Consider the following 21,888-nt stretch of genomic DNA (forward strand, 5'->3'; position numbering starts at 1 on the left):
CAGCTGGAGGGTTAGTTCTAGGGCTGCAACAACGAAACGATAAAAATCGATAATTAAAATAGTTGGCAACGAATTTCATGATCGATTCGTTGTGTCGCGCGATTATTACGGCGCTCAATAAGTCACGGAGTATAAACAAAGTTGAGTTGAGCGCAGAGCGGCGCAGGGGAAACAAGAGCGGAGGGAGAGACGTAACGCTGCGTTGTGAGAGCCAATCAGCGCTCAGCTGCTCCTCTGTTGATGAATCTAATTGTGCTGCTGCTCACGTGGCGCTGGATGCGGAAGTCATTCACGTAGTCGGAGACATTCACGGAGCTAGTGCGCCACGGTGATGTTATGAACCCAGACACCAGGGCGCTACATGTCACGACGTGTGGCATTTCCACAAGAGTATAACGTAGAAAACGTGGTTATTTATTCCACGGAGAAAGGCAACGGAGATAAGCCACGACGCTACCGCTGTGTGCGCTGCGCGTGCAGACAATATTTAACGGAGCGGAGCAGCGCGTGAGCTCTGATCGGGCGCTCTTTAAATGAAGTATCGATACTAAAATATGCTAAATCACATCGTGTTTAACGACGGGTACTTTGTTAGCATCGCTACACCGTGCAGCGTGACAGCAGCAGATGTAGCGGACTAACATTCAAGCTAACCTAACTTCCCAAACGCTGTCGACATCTGAACGCTGATTGGCCGAGACGCGACACGTCCATCAAAGATGTTTTATTGTGAAGAGCACCACTTCACATTTTGTCCGCTGTCTCACTGCAATCTCAACGGCAGCGGGCCAGGTGAGAAAAATAATAAATCGAACGCCTCTGATATTGTTCAGGGGTCCACATGGGACCACTGCTCAGGAGAGGAAAGCTGTCAGTCTGTTTGTGACGGTTCATCACCATGGTGACCAGTGAACAGGGTTCATCACCATGCTGACCAGTGGGTCTCCAGGACCTTTCCATGACTTTAAACCAAATTTCCATGATTAAACATTTTGTGAAAACTCTGTCTATACGTGACAAAGTGAGAAGATGTAGTATTTAAACTAACAATGAGAATTCCAAAGCATACCGTATCTATACCGTAAATTAACATTTGAATAAAACAAATTTGCATGACTTTTCCAAATATTTTGGGATTTTTTTTTTCAATTACTTTTCTAGGCCTGCTAATAGCCATTTAAAAATTCCATGACTTTTCCAGGTTTTCCATGACCGTGACGGACCCTGTTTTGAATAAAGGGTTGAAAATTAAAGTTTTTTATCCGCTTAATCGATAAAATAATCAACCGCTTAATCGATTATCAAAATAATCGTTAGTTGCAGCCCTAGTTAATTCACAGCCAAAGGAGGGTCGATAAGGGTGACGGTTAGTATTTTGCTCTTGTCAAACTGGACGTGTTTAAGATATCTATTGTTTGTATGTTGTTCTACGACTGTGGTCTCTGTCTTGTATTTATCTATGTTAGCATGACTTAACGTGCAGTGGCTGTTTTCATGTCGTCTTAAGAGTTACATTCTCATTTCAGAGCTAGATCACAGCAGCATGACCATTTCAACAAGGACGTAATATTACTTCCCAATCCATCATGGGGAATAGTGTGCAAACAAAATCCAAAATTATGGTTACACAAACATGGGCACATCCTCAGTGCCTTTGAATTCAGAAGGCCTGGGACCACCAGACTGTTGTGGAATGCATCAGAGATGGTTTTGGTGTGCACATTCCAGAGGATGTCAGGTAAAGACTTTTTTTTTCTTACTTTGTAAATAATATTATAATAATCTTTATTTATAGAACACTTTAAAGAACAAACACAGGTTTACAAAGTGCAATCATGATTATTACAAACATAATACAATAGCATTTGTTATAAATGTACATGACTCGTCACATACCTCGAGGGAGCAAGAAACCAAGGAGACACACAGACTCACACCATCGTACAACAAACTACATAGCCTAAAAGCATTTTTGTTGTTGTAATATCCCCATCTTCTTTGTAGCCTCCAGTTTCTAATGGCTTGTGGCAATAAGCTGGTGTCCCCTAAACTCCAGGAGGGCCAGGAGCTGAATGGAATGCTAATCCATAAGATTTTTAAAACCAAAGGCCTGTATGTGAGACCATCAAGGACCATTTTAGTAAGTTTGCTTTCTTTCTTTTATTTGTTTTTAATACTTTTCACTGAATAGAATTGTATCTTTCGAAAATGAAATGTAAACTGTTTATTACTTGTAGCAGTATACAATATATACAATTAAAGCAAAGGTTTGAGCGCAATCAAACCAGAGAAAAGCACAAACAAAGGTTCCTTGTTTTAATCGGTCAAACGATAACTTGTTTCTAATATGGTTATTTAATTTCAAAGTTGTGATTTTGCTTTGATATATATTTTGGTCTTTCTTTTCTGTTTAAGACTGACTCAGATGAAGAAAATGAATGTTCCAACATCACTACCAGATCAACATTAAGCAGTTGTGCAACTGCTAAGGACCAGGATGATGACTGTTTGGAAGTTTATGGTTCACAACCACACTGGCAGACCTAGCACCACCAGGGTTGCTACAAGAGCAATGAGAAGTAGGGATGACCCCTGTACTAGCAGTCAGGATGGAGATGGAAACCCTGGCACTGGCAGTGGTGATGAACATGGCTATGGCATCACACACGCCACCAGAAGTGTTGTTAGAAGGCGTACAGCAATGCAAGGAAGTGGCACTAGTGGTCACGATGGAGGCTGTCTTGCAAGAAGTGATGGCAACCCTGGCACAAGCGGTGATGATGGAGGCAGCCTTGCAAGAAGTGATGGCAACCCTGGCACAAGCGGTGATGATGGAGGCAGCCTTGCAAGAAGTGATGGCAACCCTGGCACAAGCGGTGATGATGGAGGCAGCCTTGCAAGAAGTGATGGCAACCCTGGCACAAGTGGTGAAGATGGTGACTACTCTTCATATTTGAGACTTATGGCTGCTCTTCCTGATGACTCTTCAGATGATGAGGAGTTCAACCAGGCTATAATTGCCAGTATGGAGAGTCAAATGTGAGTAGCACAAACACAGAATGTGTCAACTATTGAGGATGATGTGATCACATAGTTGATATGAACTATTTATTTTAAGATTATTTTGTCATATCTGATCATTTGTTTTTGATGTTGTCTTTATAGTGTAGAAAAGGTCCCGGTTCAAGAGATACTGCTGGAACTCTCAAGCAAAATCAACACAAAGCAACAGTGCAAATTTAATATAAATCGCCTGCTGTCTGGGAGGGAGCCGTACAGGATTCCAAAGGGTGTCCTATAACCCCAACTTGATGATCTGCGTGAAATTCTCAGATGACATGGGGAGAAATGAGGAAGGGATTGATTTAGGAGGGCCAAGGAGGAATTCTTGAGGCTGTTGATGGAGACCATGGCCAGGTCACCCATGTTTGAGGGAAAGAAACAGCAAGAACTTGGCTCTTGACAGTGCTGGTAATGACCATTTTAATTTTTTGTAATCTTTTTTTTTTACATACAACTTTCAGCTTTTGAACTGATTTACAATGTATTCAATGGCACAATGAAATCCATGATTTTATGTGGTAGTGGGTCTTTATGTATTTATCAATATGACATTTCCTTTTATCCTGTTGTTTTGAAGCTCTAAGAGAGGACTGCATTACACAGTTGGCAGAGCCATTGCTGTAAGCTTGGTACATGGTGGTCCGCCACCAAACTTCCTCTCGCCAACAATATTTTCTCTTCTGGTTGATGGTTCAGCAAAGCCAGTGCTAGACGACATAGTTGACAATGAACTTTTGGAAAAGTAAAAGGTCAGTTGGTAGTCTAAATGTTATCTTGCATTAAAATTAGGTTACATTATAATATTCTCTTGCCGTTTTCCATTTGAGAGGGAATACCAATCCAGCCCAGTCTGCTCATTGCTGAATGCTCACTTCCTATAGGTTGTCGGCAAAGTGTATTTTCCTTATTGTTTATCACATTGTAGCTATCTGGAAGAAAACAAGTTAGGCACCCTTGTTAATTATGCAGACGTCCAGTGTCTGGGTTCTTACTAATAAGTAGCCTCCATAACAAACTATCCTGATGCTCCTTGTGATGCTAGGTATCTGAAAGTACAACCCTTGAGGACCTTGAGATGACAACGGCACCTCTGCTTGACTACTTGGCCAATGCAGGATGTCTGAGGCCTATGCGCTCTATAAGAGACAGGATTTGCTGGTACATGACATTGTCATGTTCCAGATCATCCACAGGGTTCAAGGTCCATTTCAAAGGTATTCAGAGGTGTTGGTTGTTTGCAGTCAGATTAATCAGAGTAGCAATCAGAATTTTACCCATAGACCAACTAAATCTATTATTTGTATATAAAACTAAGTAAATTTACAATGCACAAGTGAATTAGGAACCCTAATTAAATTCTTCAAAATTCCATGTTATTTGTACAGATTCTGTGAAGGACTGAAAACGCTTGGGGTTCTGGAGAAAATCCAAAGGCATCCAGACAGCTTTCGTCCCCTGCTCTGTCATGAGCCAAGCACACTGACTGCTGACCAGATGGATGATGTTTTCAGCATTTGGCTGTCTCCAGAAGGGAGCAACAAGAGAGCTGCTGAGGAGATAGTCGTTACCTTCTGGAGAGACTATCTCCAGGATGCAGAGGGTAATTGACAGTTTAGTGTATAAGTAAAGCTATGTGTCTATTTATATTTTAGTGTTATTGTTTTTTGTGTGTGTTTTGTGAAGAAAAAATACTTGTGTAACAAAACATTATAGCTTAAACTTACTTACTTTCTTGGTTGTAATGTCATCAAGTAGCACCTTTGAGATTGTTAAAAGATGAAAGGTGTTTTGTAAATATATTGCTATAAGAGTTATTCAGTTTTTTCAAGTACAATACTCTTATTTCACAATTTATTTAGTATCAAATGAGTTGCTGTTTCATATACATGCTTATTGGACCAACTACCACTTACAATGTTTTTCTGTTCTTATAGAGGAAGAAGGGCCATCCAAACTCCAAAAAATATTGGCCTTTGCAACTGGAGCATCTGTGCTACCACCGATTGGCTTCTCTCCAACTCCTTCCATCCAGTTCATCCAGAAGGAAGATGACGACTTCTCCTCGACCCCAATGTTCCCTGTGGCCAACACGTGTGTCAACTGTCTCAAGTTGCCACTACATGTTTCATATCGGCTCTTTAAGGAGAAGTTCGACTTTGCAATCGGAAACTCGTATGGGTTTGGCAGGCCATAAACATATATGTCTTTGAAAAAGGAATAAAATGGAACTGTTCTTCCCCTCACACTGATATTTATGGAAGCCCGTTTCCGCCACTGTGATAACAAAATTAAGATCCTGTCAGTCATAATTATGAGATAGTATCTCATAATTATGACTTCACTATCTCATAATTTCGACTTACGATCTCATAATTATGACTTAGCATCTCATAATTATGAGATAGTAAGTTGAAATTATGAGATAGTGTCTCAAAATTATGACTTCACTCATAATTTCGACTTACTATCTCATAATTATGACTTAGCATCTAATAATTATGAGATACTATCTCATAATTATGACTTAGCATCTAATAATTATGAGATAGTGAAGTCATAATGACTTGCAGGATCTTAATTTTTTTATCACAGTGGCGGAAACGGGCTTCCATAGATATTGCCTTAGGCAGTTACGTTAAAGTTAAAGTATATTGAGTCATTTTCACCTCTGTCTCTTATCCGTCCGTGTCCTATGTGTCTGTCTGTATCTGCCTCAGCCTGTCTTGTTGAAAAAATGCGTTCACAAATGTTTGTTCATTTTGTGTAATAAAACAATGTTAACTTTAACATAACTCTTGTAATTCACTGAGAAAACTGCACAGGTGAAGTAAACAATGTTTTAACAAAACCTTACATAACATGCATGTTTTTCAGAGAAGAAAATGCAGAAGAGAAGAAAACACATCTATTCCATGGTTCCCATCATTTTCAAGTGGATTCACTTGTCGAATACTGTCCATTGTGGTCTCATTAATCGTTACATCAATGTCTGGAATTCTAACATCATTATTGGTTTGAAGTTCAGGTAATGGCCCTTCTTCATCAATGCCATAGTAGTTAACGCCGTCAAATATGCCATTTATAACGGGATGGATTCCTACATTGTTTATGACCCCTGTATGCCACAGCTGAAGAGTCCTCCCCCCTTGTGTGGACAGGCCGTGGTTATTCCACTGGTTGATAAATTCTGTTACTGCCCTTTCAATTCTTGGGAAATAAACATAATGCAGACAGAATAGATGTACTTCATTCAATGAGTCCAGTATACCCTGCTCCTCCATGAAGTTAAACATATTAATAAAGTGTCTAGATACAACTCTATTCAATTCTGCCCATAGTCTCTCAATCCTTTGGTTGTGTACTGAAACTCCTGTAATAACACTACGACTGTTCAGTCCTCTTCTTTCCAACATAAACTGGGCAACACGTATATTTTCCATACCATGATCACATCTGACCCGTAAGGGCAAACCAAAGTTGTGTACTCCTCCCAAAAATAATGACAAGACACTTAAGGCTCTGTTGTTAGATAAGCACCGTAAGTATATAATGGTCCGACTGAAGCCATCAACACAGCCATGAAAGACCATCCGCCATCTAATCAGCTTGTGGTTGCCGTCAAAATGCCTGTTGGGAGATATAAAGTACATTAAATAAAAACATATATAGGTAAAGCTTGCAAACTGTTGATTACCTTTATTGATAATACAAAATAGTTACTAGTCAACTTACCATAATTGGTTGGGGGCCTGAACACTATAGACCCTTCGGCGTATGGCATGACGGCGTCTAAATGACCGCCCAATGGGATCCACTTGATCGAGGCTCTGTCTGACCCGCCAACGCTGAACCCTTAAGCCACGTGATCTCAGGCTTCCAAGAACGTATGCTTCACCTGCATTTGGAGTGTTCTGTGGTATAGTCGTCTAGCGCTGTCCAGGTCTTGATTTGACAATATTGCATATCTTAATGGCTCAACTCCCAGAGTTTGTCTGTGTCTGTATAGGGTTCTTCGACTGATTCCAAAGCACGATGCAATTCTCTGCCATGTCATACCAATGGATACACAGTGAGCAATCTGTTCGTGGCTATGCTGTATCGGGGCCGACCTGGATGGCCAGTCAAGATTGTTGGGGTATCAAATTGTTGGTCACATCACTGGATCCCTGTCTGGCCTCATGTTCATGAAGAAAGTTGCGAAAGCATCTATACAATGATCCTAGTAGATTACTCACATCACTATCATCATGATTATATCTGGACACAGCAAGAAATGCAGATAGAGTTCGTGTATGATCTTCAAGCTCTCTATAAAGCCTCTCCTGACCGTAATTGTTGGACTCCTCACGTTGCAATGACTCAATGCATTGCAGAGCACTAGTAAAAAAACGTACGATATCGTCTTCGTTGCCTCTTACCTCAAAAATAAAGTTTGGACGTGAAAACAAAGAGGATCAGGTGAACATGCATTGTGTAAAGCACATACACGGATGGTAGTCCTCACCGGATCCTAGACATATATATATATAACCCAGCGGACACAAAATTCAACCCGCTGGCAACACTTCAAAAGTTGCAATGCCGCTGGAAAACCGCGGACCTGGCAACACTGCACCTTCCGCTTCATGAAATGCCTGCTTTCAAGTGAAATGCCTTCCGTTTCAAGTGAAATGCCTTCCGTTTCAAGTGAAATTTTTATATGTGTGTATGAGAGCTTTTCATATCATGTGTGTGTGAGAGCTTTCACTAGTATGTGTGAGAGATTTTCAGTTGTGTGTGTGAGCATATAGTTTTCACTAGTGTGTGTGAGAGCATTTCACTAGTGTGTGAGAGCATTTCAGTAGTGTGTGAGAGCATTTCAGTTGTGTGTGTGAGAGCATTTCAGTAGTGTGTGTGAGAGCATTTCAGTAGTGTGTGAGAGCATTTCAGTAGTGTGTGAGAGCATTTCAGTAGTGTGTGTGAGAGCATTTCAGTAGTGTGTGTGAGAGCATTTCAGTAGAGTGTGTGAGAGCATTTCACTAGTGTGTGTGAGCGTATAGTTTTCAGTGTGTGTGAGAGCATTTCAGTAGTGTGTGTGAGAGCATTTCACTAGTGTGTGTGAGAGCTTTTCAGTAGTGTGTGTGTGTGAGAGCTTTTCAGTAGTGTGTGTGAGAGCATTTCAGTAGTGTGTGTGAGAGGGTATTCTGAATAATGTCCCTCACGGCCCCTCATAGTTTTGGTCCTGACCAGCAAAATGACAACATGTGCAGTTTGTTTGTTTGTGTTCCGTGACGTGCAAATGAAATGACTTTAAAACCAGAAGCCAGGGTACGCATCCTGTCCCCCTCCGCATTCACTCAACACTAGTTTAACGCCACTTTTCTTACTTTGAATAGATATTACATTCAATAACATGACCTTTACATCACGTTGACCTTATTAACATGTGATCCAACATTATTATGACAAATATTATGTATTTGTCAATTGTCAACTCTTGATTTATGATTATTTATTGGTCAACTCTTTGAATTAATTATTCTTCTCTTTGAATTATTATTATTTACACATAAACTCTTTGAATTAATCATTATTAACTCTGATTTATTCTTATTTATATATATACACTCTTAATTCGTTATTATTATATTTGTATTATTACGTATATGTCAATTGTTTTCATGCAAACCATTGCTGGGCGTCAAGGAAAGAAAAAAATTAAGGATAAATTAACCTTTTGTGCCATATTTTCTTCCCCGCATCGCTGTAAACAAACAATAAACACTGAGCGGAGGGAGCCTCCTCTGGGTTCGTGGGTTCGAACCCCGCAGGAGAGTTGAGCTCAGTGCGGTCACTTGAATTAAATCTAAGATGGTGTGTTGGGCTTAACTTTTAACTTATTGTTAAAAATAGTTTTTGTTCTCACATCGTTATTCCTAAAAGTACGAAGACTATGAACATGACAGAATACCATCCCCAACATGATGAGTTAGCGGCTGTTAAAACTTACGGAATTTCAACAACAACAATTGAAGCGAGCACGCGGCGGACTGGGTGAGGCGGGGGGAGAAGAGACGAGACCGAGACTGGACTTCAAGCAACACCAAGACTACTTTAGTGACTTTTTCTTTGCTCCGTCCCGATGCGCGCAAACCGGTGTCGGAGCTCTGCGGCGCACGCGACACGTTAACACAGAAATGACATGCTGCTGCTGTAATGTGGCGCTATAGAGAAAGTGACAGGGGCCTGGTCTAACTCATGAACTTCTTCTCCAAGGTAGGTTTACTTTCTTAAATATGACTTAGTTCATTAGACGTGTTCTTACTCTAAACACACGTGGGTTGCAACTGTAGCAAAAACCGTTTCTCCATTATTAAGATGGTACTACTTTGTTTGACAAGATCGCTAGCTGCTCATGCTAGCTATAGTAGCTATCAGTTGAGCTCTCGGGCTGTCCCATGTACAGACGAGATCAGAAGCTCCCTCGCGTCTCCAAACCTCCGCGATACACGTAAGAAAGCTATATATTATTCACGTGTTTCCCGTTTTATGTCGGCGGGTTGTATCTGAAACTATAGCTGTTTACGAAACTGCTGCGGTCTCACGGCGGCAATTTACTTCCGGTTTGAGATCGGCGAAGAAGAGCGGATATAACGAGCTGACTCGCGTCTCAAACCTTCGTGATACGTCAGAAAGTTGTATATTGTTAACGTGTTTCCCGTTTTAATTCGGCGGGTTATATCTGTGAAACTATAGCTCTGTTTACGTAACTGCTCCGGTTTTACGGCGGTGTGCGGGATTAACTGGTTTTTGAATTAACTGGTTTTGGTACGTGCATGAGGCAGATGTGCCGTAGGAGTGGCCTCGAGTTGCCTCTCAGGACCCGTCTCGACTAACTAGGAAATGCACATTTCCATCGCTTAGCCTCTTTGTCACGTTTTTTTTAATGTAACGCTAATGTTTTAAAGACTAAACACGGAGGACTTTGCTGTAAAATGTGATACCTGTTCGGGAGGCTGTAGTTGAGACGCCGAGGACACGGAGCGAGGACAAAGTAGGTGACTGCTGGTGCCTGTTCAATATACTACTAACTTCAAAAAATACTTGACAAAATGCTCTTGTTGTCAGTCTGATATGTATGTTATACGTCGTTATCTGACGTCAAGTCGATGTGAGACCAGTTTACTCTAAATACAGTGTGTAATGAAGCATGTAGCCCGTTGTTTACACCCAGCTCGCCCACCGCTGTCAGCTGGGAAACTGATCGACTCGGATTAAATTGTGATACCACAACAAGACTTTGTGCTGTCTCACATCTCTATGTTTTATATTCGAGACTACGGATCAACATATATCCTCGTAACTATACTCTACCCTGTGCAGCACTCACTGGTCCAGATTAAACATGACTGTTACCTGTTGTTTTGTTACGATAAGGACACACATAACTACACACAGGAGTTAGCGTGTCTTTAGACACATGATAGGTGAGCAGCTTGCTTGATGGCAAAGCTCTCGTCCCTGATGAACCACACCTCCCACCCCATGCTTGACACTCTCGCAGCTCTGCACAGCTCATTCAGCCACCGGCTGATTCACCCTCGGTGTCTGAGGGAGAGGAACCACAAGTCCTTCCTTCCTGCTGCTGTCAGGCTGCACAACACACTGCAGTAGATTGCTGGAGATCCTGGCAAACTCAACAGTTTACTTAGCACACTTTGTTTTCCCCGTGTATATTTAGTATTTAGTTTTTTAGTATTTAGTTTTGTGTTTTATCATTATTTTTATTAATGCTCTGATGTGCACCGCTGCTGCCATGGCAAAGGTGGAAAGACGTCTCGCACGTGAGAGACGAGAATCGACGGAAGACCACGAGGCCATTCCATCGACTTCTAGCGGCACGAGTCCAACAAAGAAACTGCGATCCAGGTCAGGGCTGCCAGTCGCAGGCTCTGGCCCCGTTCTTCCTGCCCTGTGCATAATTTGCCAAAAAAAGGAGAAGTTCGTCAACCGAGCAGGCAAACGACAAAGGGATACTCTGTCAAAGGCTGAAACATTAACAGCAGGTAAACACACACACACACACTGTGGTTGAGTGACTGAAAGGTACAATTATGTGTGAGATATGTCAACAAACTCATTGAGCTATCCTTTTTGTTTTGTTAAGGCCAATTGCAGAAAGCTGCCGAGTTGAAGGATGACCAAAGTATTCTTTTGCATATATAAGACAAAGACTGTGCGGCTCTGGAGGTGCAGTGCCACAAAGGCTGTTATAATCAGTACACCAGGTTTTTGACGAGGCCTGAAAAACCAGAGAAAGACCAGTAAGTTATTTATTATATTGCATTTCAAGGAGCTACTAACTTAACATTGCAGAAGTAAACATTCAATCTGCATTCTGTTGTATGTGCACACAATCACAACACATATTCATTTATTTCCTTCTCATTCATATGTGTTCTAGGAATGAGCCCACGTTTGATGTCAGCTATAAGACAGGGCTCCAGACTCACTTTTTATACTAGGAGCACAGTGGCCCCTAACTTAAAATTTTAGGGCGCAAGCAGAAAATTTAGGCGCACACTATAAATCGATCAAGATTGACAGCTGCCCGTCAGCTCCCATGGCAACTGTCTTGTCTAACCACCCTGTTTCTGTCCCTAGTTTCTTGAAGGCCTCTTTGGTGGCATCATATACACCTTAAAATGAAATCACATATTGTGCACAATTATTTATGTGTTAGTCCTACCACCAGCCTAACAGCTTAATCATTATGGTGCCTGTTTGCCTTCATAAACTGCAAAACATTCACAACAAAGAACTCTTCAGAAGTTACTGTATTGAGTTTAAACATAATTTGAGAAAACATACCTTGAGCATGTGCATGTTGCACTTCGATGTGGCCAATCAAAACATTTGTTGGTTTCCCTTGTTGCAGGATCCTGGCATATATGATTTCACACTCTTTTGTTGACGTATCTGTGTCCCCATCAACCATGATTGACAGATAGGAGCGTCCTTAATCTTCTCGTACGTCTTCCGTCTTCCGTTTTGCTTAGTATCTTTAATCCCTTCCCACTAAGGATCAAACACGTTCCTACATGTTTGCTCCTCATTGATAACACTCAGTAGCGGACCATGTGATTTGTGTCATCTGACCAGGGTGGCGGTCATAAATGGTTTAGAATAATAACTGATTGAGTGTGTATGAAAATAACCATGAAATTCACCGTAACCATAAACCCATGATCACGACTGTCATTCATAACCAAATGGACACGGGATAGAACTTCACATTGTCTTTGATTATTTATATTTAACCTCTCAGTAATTTTGTTAATAACATCATAGTGGAGGTTTTTTTTAATAATTGTTTTGTGATATGATAAAGGCTTTGTCTAAGCTAAATTATTAAGTCGGCATTCATAATTATATGTTTTCTAATATGAAGAACATTATTGGGACATGGCCACGTTGGTTGTCAACGTGTTCTGGTTCATGATTTGTTGGGTCATTTTTTTCCAAGTAATGTTATTCCAAAGTTATTCCAAGAACCATCTTTTGAAGAATGAAGAAATGATATACTTAAAGAAAAATTATATATATATATATTATTTATATTATATATTATTTATATATACATTATATTTATATCTATATATTTAATTTTTGATTTAAAAGATTACAAACTTCTTTAAATGCAGGGAAACTTGAAAGTTTTTGCCAAATATGCTTCTCTTGTGAAGTTTGGTTGATATTTTTATAAAGTAATTGTCTATATAACTTACCAACTATATATATATATATATAAATAAATTGTATAATTAATTGCAGATACATATACACATATATATATATATATACATAATTATATATATATATATGTATATATGAACCACCAGTAAAGACAAAGCATTTATCATTTTAGCAATTACACCTGAAATGAGAAAAAAAACCTCCACCCTTCCATCACCCCCCATGGAAAAGACAGACGGAACTATTTTCTCTTTGGCTGATTCGACTAAGAGGTGTGCTCCTCTCTTAGGGAGGAGTCAACACGACCGTTCGCCATGGAGGCATCTACGTCAAAGCCGTCATCCCCAGAGGAGCAGCTGAGCTCGACGGGCGGATACAGAAAGGTGGCGGCGAGCTCACACATCGAGTCTGTTCCAACGCTTCCTGTGTCCTAACCGCGTGGTGTCTGTCCCGTGCTCAGGTGACCGTGTGGTGGCTGTCAATGGGAATAGTCTGGGGGGAGCCACTCACCACCAAGCGGTGGAAGCGCTCCGAGAAACGGGGCAGGTGAGGGGTGACCTCTTCCCGCAGCGGCCGGCCGACGAGCTGTTTAACTGCCCGCTAACGCCGCGTGAATAACTTTCTCCCTCAGACGGTGCACTTGCTGCTGGAGAAGGGTCACCCGCCTACAGACAGCGTCCAAGCGCCCCACACGCCTCAGTGCAGTCGGCCCGCTGCAGCCGGCGACCAAGACCAGAGCAAGAATAAAGAGCCGCCGCTGGAGGTCAAGGAAAGCCCCGAGTACAGCTTCATCACACGAGGTGAGGCGACCCCACGGCACACACGCTGGGGGATTATAAATGCATGGGTTGACTCAGCAACTTTTTAAAGTAACCAATTTGAATACACCCTAATGTCTCTAATTAGTCGTCTCAGTAGGCTGGGCACCTGTATTTAGACCAATGTATTTTTTACGCTATTCTGTAAGCCCATCCTGTAATTAAAGTAAGTAGGAATCATTTAGCTTGTGTATTCTTTCACAGTGTTACACTAAGCAACGTTTCTCTCTTTAAACAAAGTAATTTATTGTTGGTAATCTCATTACAACCCCTCAGCTGCACACTGCTGCCTATTGAGAGCTCGGGACCTGGTAGAAGACCATGCATTGCTTAAATGTGCTGCGTCACATCCGCGTCTGATTCTGAATCTGTCATTTAGTGTTTCCTGGTTGATTAGTAACACACAATGTAAATTAAGTACCTTTTTTAATACTATCATTTTGAAAGATAGCCACTTGATTTATGTAACTCAGACTGCAGAATCCTCAATAGCTCAATCACTCAATTTGGACTCGTTTCAACTCTTTTGGATGATTTGGAGGCGGAACAAATGAAGGCCCCTAAAACGCTTTAAATGTACACAAGTACTTTATTAAAATCCAAACAATTTGGGCCTTTCTTTTTTAATAAGAGGAATTTTCTGGTGTCAAACTTTGGCCTGAGCCCTAACAGGTGCTACGGAGCAGCCTTTTCTAATAGCTACATATGATTGTACTATTTGTAATAGTAAATCCACCTTTAATGTGTATGTGTTCTCAATGACTTTGTCCCACCACCATCTTTACACTCCTATCCTCTGCAGGATCCTGGGAGCGAAGTTGGCCAAGAGATCCGGCACGCGATAAATAACTCCAACCTGCACATCTTTGTTCCCACAGACAATGTGTTTGACGTGCGTCTGCTGAAGAACACGTCAGGTCTGGGCTTCAGTTTCAGTCGGGAGGAGAGCATCCCGGAGGAGTCCCCCGGGTCCAGCATGGTGCGGGTCAAAAAGCTGTTTCCTGGCCAGCCGGCTGCGGAGAGCGGGCGCATCAACGTGGGCGACGTCATCATGCGGGTCAATCGGACCCCCCTCAAAGGACTCTCGCAACATGTGAGTAGGATGTCGCTGCGGTCACAGGTTCCTTTAACTGCTCTGATCTGTCCTCTCATTGGTCTGGTTACTGGTTCCTTCACATAGGAGGTGATATCCGCCCTGAGAGGAACAGGACAGGAGGTGACTCTGCTCCTCTGTAGACCCGAGTACGGGGTTCTCCCTGAAATGGACGCTTCAGCTTTGGTGAGTCAGTAAATTCTTCTTCTCTTCTTTCTGTCTGCCGACTACTCTGTGGACATTTCAAGAGCCAGTGACTGGTAACTTCATTGAAACTATGACTTCTTCCCAGGACGCCCATGCCGTCCCCACGAAAGCAGCCGGTGACCCAGGTGGAGTCCAGCCTGAGCTTGGCAGGGCAAAGTCTCTCCGAGTCGCAGGGCAGCAAGAGTCAGGTCCTCATGGAGGACGCCCTGGAGAGGATGCTGCTCAAATCCCGGCCGACACAACAGCTACAGCGACAGCACCGACGGGGATGAGGAGGTGGAGGAAGCCTTCAGCGCCAGCCCGGAGGAGCACAGCAGGCACACCTGGGAGCAGAGTGTCTACCACACCCCGGCAGCAACCTGGGGCTGGGTCACGACAGCACCGGTCAACTGGACGACACCGTCAACTCGGCCTTCTACTCCCCAAACCTGTCGCTGACCAGCTCGGACCACAGCAAGAGGTACTTGAAGAATGTTTAAATAATCCTCATATCATCCGTATTTATTGTATTCTCTGATATGTCATATTTATTCCCTTTACGGTTGTTTGGATAGGTTTGCTCCATCCCCCGTGGCAGCTGATCTGGAGTCATCCATCCTGCATATGGTGTCCTCCCCCACCGCCCCAAGCCCGGATCCCCTCCCTCCCCCACTGCCTCTGCCGTTAAACCTCACCCTGCCCGGCAACGGACAGGACATGGAGGACTTTGTCCCGGTAAGGAGCGAGTAAAGAAGAAAAATTACGGTGTCTTCAGACCCAGGGTAACTTCTCTCACTGAGATGCATCTCTGTTTCTAGGAGGTGGAGCTCAGGGTCTCGTTGGTGAAGTCGGAAAAGGGCAGCCTGGGCTTCACCCTCACAAAAGGTAACGACCACGGATGTTACATCCACGACATCGTGCAGGATCCAGCCAAAGGAGACGGAACCCTGAGGCCCGGGGACCGGATGATTACGGTATTCACCTCATTCCTTAATCTGATCACAGCCTACAATGTTTCCGCCTGTGTTGTTGGTGCATTAAAGTCAACGAAATACTTTGGTTTCAACCCGATATAGTTTTCATTTATGGGAAAAGCGTCTCAAGCAAACAGGCGAACGATTCCTTTAAATTCGGGAAGCGTGACTTGTTTATTTTCCCTCTGCAGGTGAACAACACAGATGTGAGCAACATGGGCCACACCGAGGTGGTCAACCTTTTTTGGGCGCGGGGCGCCCGGGCCCGTGGTGGGGACTTTGGGGTGGGGTTTTTAGGGAAAAAAAGTCCTGGAGGGGCCCCCCAAGCCCCCCCTTTTTTTGGGGGAAGCCCATTTTTTCCCCCCCTGCCTGCCCCATCGGCTTCCCCAAAAAGGGGGCGGGGTAAAGGGGAAACCAAAAAAATTTTTTTTTTTGGGTAAACCCGGAAAACCCAAACAACCCCCGCCCCTGGGGTTTTTTTTCTTTTTTTTCTTTTTCGGTTTTTTTTCTTTCAAAAAAAATTTCCCAAAAGATTTTTTTTAAAAATAGGGGTCCGTCAATTTTTCCTTGTTTTTTTTTTTGGTTCCACATGGGGGGGGGTTTTCTTTTTTGGGGGGGCCCAAGGGGTTTGGGGGGCCCGGGGGAAAATGGCCCGGCTGGTGGGAAAAAAATTTTTTATTTTTTAACCGGCCCCGTTCCTTTGGGTTTTGTGAGGGGACGTGTTCCCCGGGTTCCAACCCTGGCCTTCCCCCCAAAAGGGGGAAGGGCCCCCCCAACCCCCCCCGGGAGAAACCACTCAAAAAAAAAATTTTTTTAAAATTCCAACTTCCCATCCAAAAACGGGGGGGGGGCTCCCCCCAAACGCCCAGGGAAAAGGCTGATTTCTCAGTGGGGGAAGCAAAAGGGCCCAAAGGGGCCCCCCCTTAAAAATTGGCCCCCCCTCTGGGTCGCCCCCCCCCCCCCCCGGGGGGGAAAATTTTTAATTTTTTAAAAAAGGCCAAAAGGTAAGTGGAAAAAAATCCGGGGTAAAAATGGGTTTTGGGGTTCATTTTATCTAAATTTAATTAAAAAAGCTTTTACTTTTTTTTTTTAAAAAGGGGGAAACCCCTTTCCCCGGGCAAAGAGTTTTTTCCAAAAAAGGGGGAAATTTTAACCCACTGGGGGTAGGGTTTTGTTTTTTAAAACTAAACTTGAAATGGGGGGGAAAAAAGGGCTTTGGTTTTAAATTTTGATTTAATTTGGGGTTTCGGGTTTTTGGAAAAAAAAGACCCGGGGTTTCCAAATTTAAGAAATTTGTCCTTAGGGGAAGTTTAAAATAAAGAGGAAAAGTCAGGGGCCAAACATTCGCCTAAATTTTTTTCAAAATTTAAAAGATTTTTTTTTTTATTGAAAAACTCGGGGAATTTTCTCGGTAAACTGCAACGGGGTTTCCCCCAATTAGGGGGGGGCCAACCCATCCCCCCGGAGGATAGGACCCCCGGTTTCCAAGGGGGCCCCAAAATGGATACCCCGCGCTCAAAGTGGTGCTTTTGTTTAAGGGCCTTTTGGAAAAAAGGTCCCTCCCCAATTAAAGTAAAAACAAAAAACCAAAAAGAAAGCGTTCCTGTAAATTTTAATTGAAATTTTTTTCCCAGGGGAAATTGGGTTTTCTCCGGTGAATAAATTTTATTTTTTTCCCCACCCCAAACCTTCAAACCTCCGGCTGGGGGTGTTTATCGGCCCAGCCCGGGCCCGAAAAGAACCCAAAAACATGGTTCCCTGTAAGGAAAGTGCCTCACGGGAAGCGGGAAGGGCTTTTTTTTTTAAGTTTAATTTTTTTTTAAAAAAATTTTGGCCCATCCAATTTTAAAATTATTTTTTCCCCTGCCAAACCCCACGCCCTTTCTTGTGTTTTCGAGGGGGGACATAAAAAAAACTTTTTCCTTCCGTAAGGAGGAAACCCGGCAGGGGGCCCTTTCCCCCCAATTCTGGGGATTTGGAAAGGGTTTGGGGGAAAAATTTTTAACTCTTTCGTTTGTTGCCCAAAATCCCCCCGGGAAGGGAAAAATGAAGGGTACTCGGACCCCCGGAGGGGGGCCGGAGATTTGGGGACCCCGGTTGCGACCGGCTTTCAAAGCCCTCCCCGACAACTTTTTTTCCACCCGAAAAATTGAAGCAAAATGCCAGGTTATTTTTTTTTACCAAAAGATTAAAGGGGAAAGGGGAAGACACCAAGGTAAAAGGGGTTCTTTCCCCCTTCAGACCAATTTAAAATAACCCCACGGTTTTTTTTAATTGAACTACCGGGTGGGGACCAGGGGAAAGGAGCAGGGGGGGAGGCTCCCAAATTCTTTTCCTAATGAGGAGGGTAAGAGGGGCCCCTTTGGTTTTTTTTGAAAGGGGGCTTTGGGGGCCAAAAATCAAAACCCTTTTAATCTTTCGGCGTGGTTGGGTCTAAAATAAAGAGGAAAGTAAGGGAAAAACTTTAAATAGTTTTATTTGTTTGTTTTTTTAAAAAATTCTTTTTTTTTTTCTTTCTTTTTTTCTTTTTTTCCCCCCTTTCCCAGAGGGTTAGGGAACTGACCCCCCTTCAAGGGGGAAAGGGCCAGACAGGGGAGTTTTAAAGTTTTATTTAAAATGTTTGGGATTCTTAAAAATCTCCAAAAATTCATCCTGTTTTTAAATTTTTTGTTTTGTTCCCCTTTTTTTTTTTTTAGGCAAATTTTCGAACCCCCAAGGGGGACCGACGTTTGATCCTTAAAGGGGAAGGAAAAAAAGGAAGAAGCCGCAAAGAACTTTTCCCGTAAAAACCCAAAGGGGAGGGGGGTTTTTTAAAAGAAAAATTTGGCCAAATTAAAACCCATTTTTTTTAAATCCTTAAAAACCCCAGTTTTTTGGGGGGGGTACATCCCCTTTTAAAGGGGAAGGGGGCAAATTTTTTAATGTTTTCGGGGCCCCTTTTCCCCCTCTACTTTCTTTTTTCTCCCTCTTTGGCCTGTCCCCAAATTTCAAAAAAAATTTATGGGGAACCCCGAGGGGAATTTTCATTGGGTCCCCTAAAAAGAAAACCCCTAAATTTTCCCCCTTTTTCAAAATTTCCCGGTTATTTTTTAAAAATTTAAAAATGAAAGTAAATAAAATAAATTTCTTTTGGGGAACCAAAAACGACGTGATTTTGAACCTCCCGGGGGGCCGGAAAAGGGGCCCCGACGGGAAACATGTCATTATTTCCTTTGAAACCCCAATGGGGGTTTTGTTTTACTGCCGGGAAAAGGGGAGGGGCCCCATTTAAAAGGGGTCCTTTCTCCCCGAAAAAACGCCCTTTTTAAGGGAAATTTTTAAAAGTTTTATTTTGGGTTTCAAAATATTTTTGTTTTTAAAATTTTTTGCCTTTTTTTTAATTTCAGAGGGGAGGAAAAAAGGTTTCAACCCCCGGGAATTGTCCGGGGCCCAAAAAGGTGGCCCTTTGGTTTTTTTTAAATAGCGATTTTAACTGCCCGTTCACTGGGATTTTCCTTTTTTTGCCCTTTTTACGGAGAAATTGGCCTGAAATTAATTTTTTCCCCTCAAAGTTAAGGGGGGAAACATTTGGGTGTCCCGTGAAAGAATAAACAAGATCAAAACAAAAGTAAATTTAAACCCAAAATTTCCAAATTAAACCATTTTTTTTAAAAATGCCTTAAATTCCTTTCCTTTGGGGTCCTTTTTTAAAAAGTCAATTTTTAATTTTTTTTTTGGTTCTTCCTTTTTTTTTCCTTTTTCTGTCTCAGGGCCCCAACCCCAAAAGCTTTATAGAAGTGATTTACAGCCCCTAAAAGGCACCCTTTTTTTCCAAAGGGGTTTTAAAATTTAAAATTGGTAAAAATTTTCCAAAAGGGGCAAAGGGGTAGGTGTTTTTTAAACCCTCCCCCTTTTGCGGAATAGGCCTTAAACAGTACTTTCCCCCGGTTTTGGGGCTTTGGGAAAAATTTCAATTTCAGTAATTTTTCTCCCTGGGGGTTGGGGAATTAAAGGTAAAATTTTTAAAAAAACTCCAAAATTTGGGGTGGGGGGAAAAGTTTTATTTCAAAAAAGAACAAATAGTTTCTTTAAAAAAATTTAAAAGGGAACATTTCCTTTTCTTAAAAAATTTAAAATTGGGAATTTGTATTTCCAAACAGTGTTTTGGTTCAGAATAATTTAAAATTAATTATTATACCAAATTTATTTAAAAATTTATACTTAATAATTAAATTTTAATTGTTTTGTTGTGTTTGTTTGTTTTTAAAATATAAAATAAATGAAAAAATAAGTTTTTTTAATAAAAATTTATAATTTTAAAAGGTTTTTATTATTGTGTTGTGGGGTTTGTAAGAATTTTTTTTTTTCTTATTACTTATAACTCCCCCCCAAAAGGGGTTTTTAAAGAAGTGAAGAGGCAGACCCCTTTTTAAAAAAAATTTGGGGTTTTTTTAAATTAAAACGGTTGGGAAGAGCGCCCCCCCCTTTTTCCCTGCGGGGGGGAGGGCGTTTTTAAAAAACAGACCCTTTCCCCTTTGGGGGGGGAATTCACCTCAGCTCCTTTTTCCCCCTTTGGGGGGCCAAAAATAAAAAAAAGGGTGGGAGAAATCTGGGTAACCAAAGTATTTTATATTTATGGAAAAATTGTCCAAAAAAAAGGAAATTTGGCTTTTTTTTTAAAAAACCCTTTTAAAGGTTTAGTAAACCAAACCCGGGTTTTGTAGAATATAAATATTTATTAAAATTTAATTAATATTTATAAAATTAGTTTTAATTAATAAAATTTTTTTATAATATTAAAAAATAAAGTAAAAATAAAAGGGGTTGTTTTAAAAAATTTTAATAGAAATGAATTTAAAAAATTTTTTGGGGTTTTTAAGAAATATATTTTATTTAAAAATTATATATAAAACTATAAGGGGAAATTAAAAACCCCATTTTTAAAAAAAAGTTTTTTTAAAATTTAAAATTTAAAACAAAAAAATTTTTCCTTTGAGGGGGGGAAGGGGAAAAAAAAATAATTTTCAAAATATTTTTTTTTTTTGGCAAAAATTTTAAAAAAAGGGGTATTTGGGGCCAATTTTTATTTTTAATTAACAAGTTTGGCCTTAATTGGGTTCCAGTGGAGCCCCGTAAGAGAATTACCCACAAAATGAATTGGTGAGGTTCAGGAGGGTTTTTTCCAAACTTTAATAGGGGGAAAAAAATTTTGTTTTTGTTTTTTTAAACTTCTTTTTTTTTAAAAGCTCAGGTAATTAAACAAAAATTCCCACTTTTTAAGCTTTAAAATTTTAATTATTTTCCTTTATGGGGGGAAAAAAAAGGGGTTGCCCGTGATTTTTTTAATTAAAAAAGGTTTTGGATTGGGGGGTTGAAAAAAAAAATTTAATAATTTTAATTTTTTTTTAAAATTTTTTCCCTTTTATGACTAAAAAGATTTGCATTTTTTTAACCAACCCCAAGTTTTCGGCCAAGTTTTTAACCCTCAGGGGGCCCCCCTTTAAAGGAGAAATTTCCCCAAAATCTTGGGCCCGTGAACCCCGGCTGCCAAAAGGCCTTTCACACGGTGGCAAATTTTGTTTTTTTTTTGGGTGTTATAAAAATTTCAATTAAATTATTCAAGAAATTTTAACGTTTTAATTTTATTGCAAGTTATTTCTTTTTTTGGGGGATTTAATTTGGGGGAAACCAGGGGGTAATTTAATTCCACGGTTATTTTAAAATTTAATAATTTAATTTTGTTTTTTATTTATTTTTAAACTGAGATTTTGGAGAAAAATGGGGCGGGTTTTTCCCTAAAACCCCGGTAATTAAATTGGGTGATAAAAATTTTCCTCCCCTTTTGGGTTGGCCAATGATTGTTATTAAAAACTTAAAAGCGAAAGTTTTTTGAAAAAAAACCTTTTCCCCTTTTTTTTTTAAAATCAGTTTTTTTATTAAAAATTTTTAGATTAATAAATATTTTTAATTAATATAAGATATTAGGAATATTTAATTTAAAGTGTTTCTTATATTTTTAAAACAAAATCAAACAGAAAAG

At 40.9% G+C, this 21,888-nt stretch overlaps 2 protein-coding genes and 1 long non-coding RNA gene across 3 annotated transcripts; all 3 read left to right on the forward strand.

The window, feature by feature from the left end:
- The first annotated feature begins 1,688 nt into the window (after positions 1 to 1,688).
- LOC130205513 (uncharacterized) lies at positions 1,689 to 2,512 on the forward strand. The gene is made up of 3 exons (XR_008833937.1): positions 1,689 to 1,738; positions 2,005 to 2,140; positions 2,416 to 2,512. It is a non-coding gene; the product is annotated as an uncharacterized LOC130205513 (long non-coding RNA).
- Positions 2,513 to 4,217: 1,705 nt separating this feature from the next.
- On the forward strand, positions 4,218 to 5,713 carry LOC130205509 (G2/M phase-specific E3 ubiquitin-protein ligase-like). Its single transcript, XM_056432931.1, has 3 exons — positions 4,218 to 4,277; positions 4,449 to 4,663; positions 4,998 to 5,713. Exons 1-3 carry the CDS (start codon positions 4,237 to 4,239, stop codon positions 5,255 to 5,257), a joined length of 516 nt encoding a protein of 171 aa, XP_056288906.1. The 5' UTR covers positions 4,218 to 4,236; the 3' UTR covers positions 5,258 to 5,713.
- Positions 5,714 to 9,300: 3,587 nt separating this feature from the next.
- Positions 9,301 to 19,663, forward strand: LOC130205688 (tyrosine-protein phosphatase non-receptor type 13-like). Its single transcript, XM_056433185.1, has 12 exons — positions 9,301 to 9,318; positions 13,088 to 13,181; positions 13,259 to 13,344; positions 13,430 to 13,598; positions 14,495 to 14,709; positions 14,797 to 14,903; positions 15,002 to 15,166; positions 15,272 to 15,376; positions 15,471 to 15,630; positions 15,714 to 15,869; positions 16,061 to 16,153; positions 19,619 to 19,663. The coding sequence occupies exons 1-12, from the start codon at positions 9,301 to 9,303 to the stop codon at positions 19,661 to 19,663; spliced, it is 1,413 nt and encodes a 470-aa protein (XP_056289160.1).
- The last annotated feature ends 2,225 nt before the right edge of the window (positions 19,664 to 21,888 follow it).

Source organism: Pseudoliparis swirei, chromosome 15, assembly GCF_029220125.1.
Source record: "Pseudoliparis swirei isolate HS2019 ecotype Mariana Trench chromosome 15, NWPU_hadal_v1, whole genome shotgun sequence".
In the NCBI taxonomy this organism is placed as follows: domain Eukaryota; kingdom Metazoa; phylum Chordata; class Actinopteri; order Perciformes; family Liparidae; genus Pseudoliparis; species Pseudoliparis swirei.

Coding starts and splice junctions, on each gene's coding strand:
- LOC130205688 (XM_056433185.1), top strand. Junction 15,167..15,271: donor CGGCCGACACAACAGCTACA/GCGACAGCACCG, acceptor ACACCCCGGCAG/CAACCTGGGGCTGGGTCACG. Junction 15,870..16,060: donor CCGGGGACCGGATGATTACG/GTATTCACCTCA, acceptor TTCCCTCTGCAG/GTGAACAACACAGATGTGAG.
- LOC130205509 (XM_056432931.1), top strand. CDS start 4,237: ATGTTCCAGATCATCCACAGGGTTCAAGGTCCATTTCAAAG. Junction 4,278..4,448: donor GTTCAAGGTCCATTTCAAAG/GTATTCAGAGGT, acceptor TTATTTGTACAG/ATTCTGTGAAGGACTGAAAA. Junction 4,664..4,997: donor CTATCTCCAGGATGCAGAGG/GTAATTGACAGT, acceptor CTGTTCTTATAG/AGGAAGAAGGGCCATCCAAA.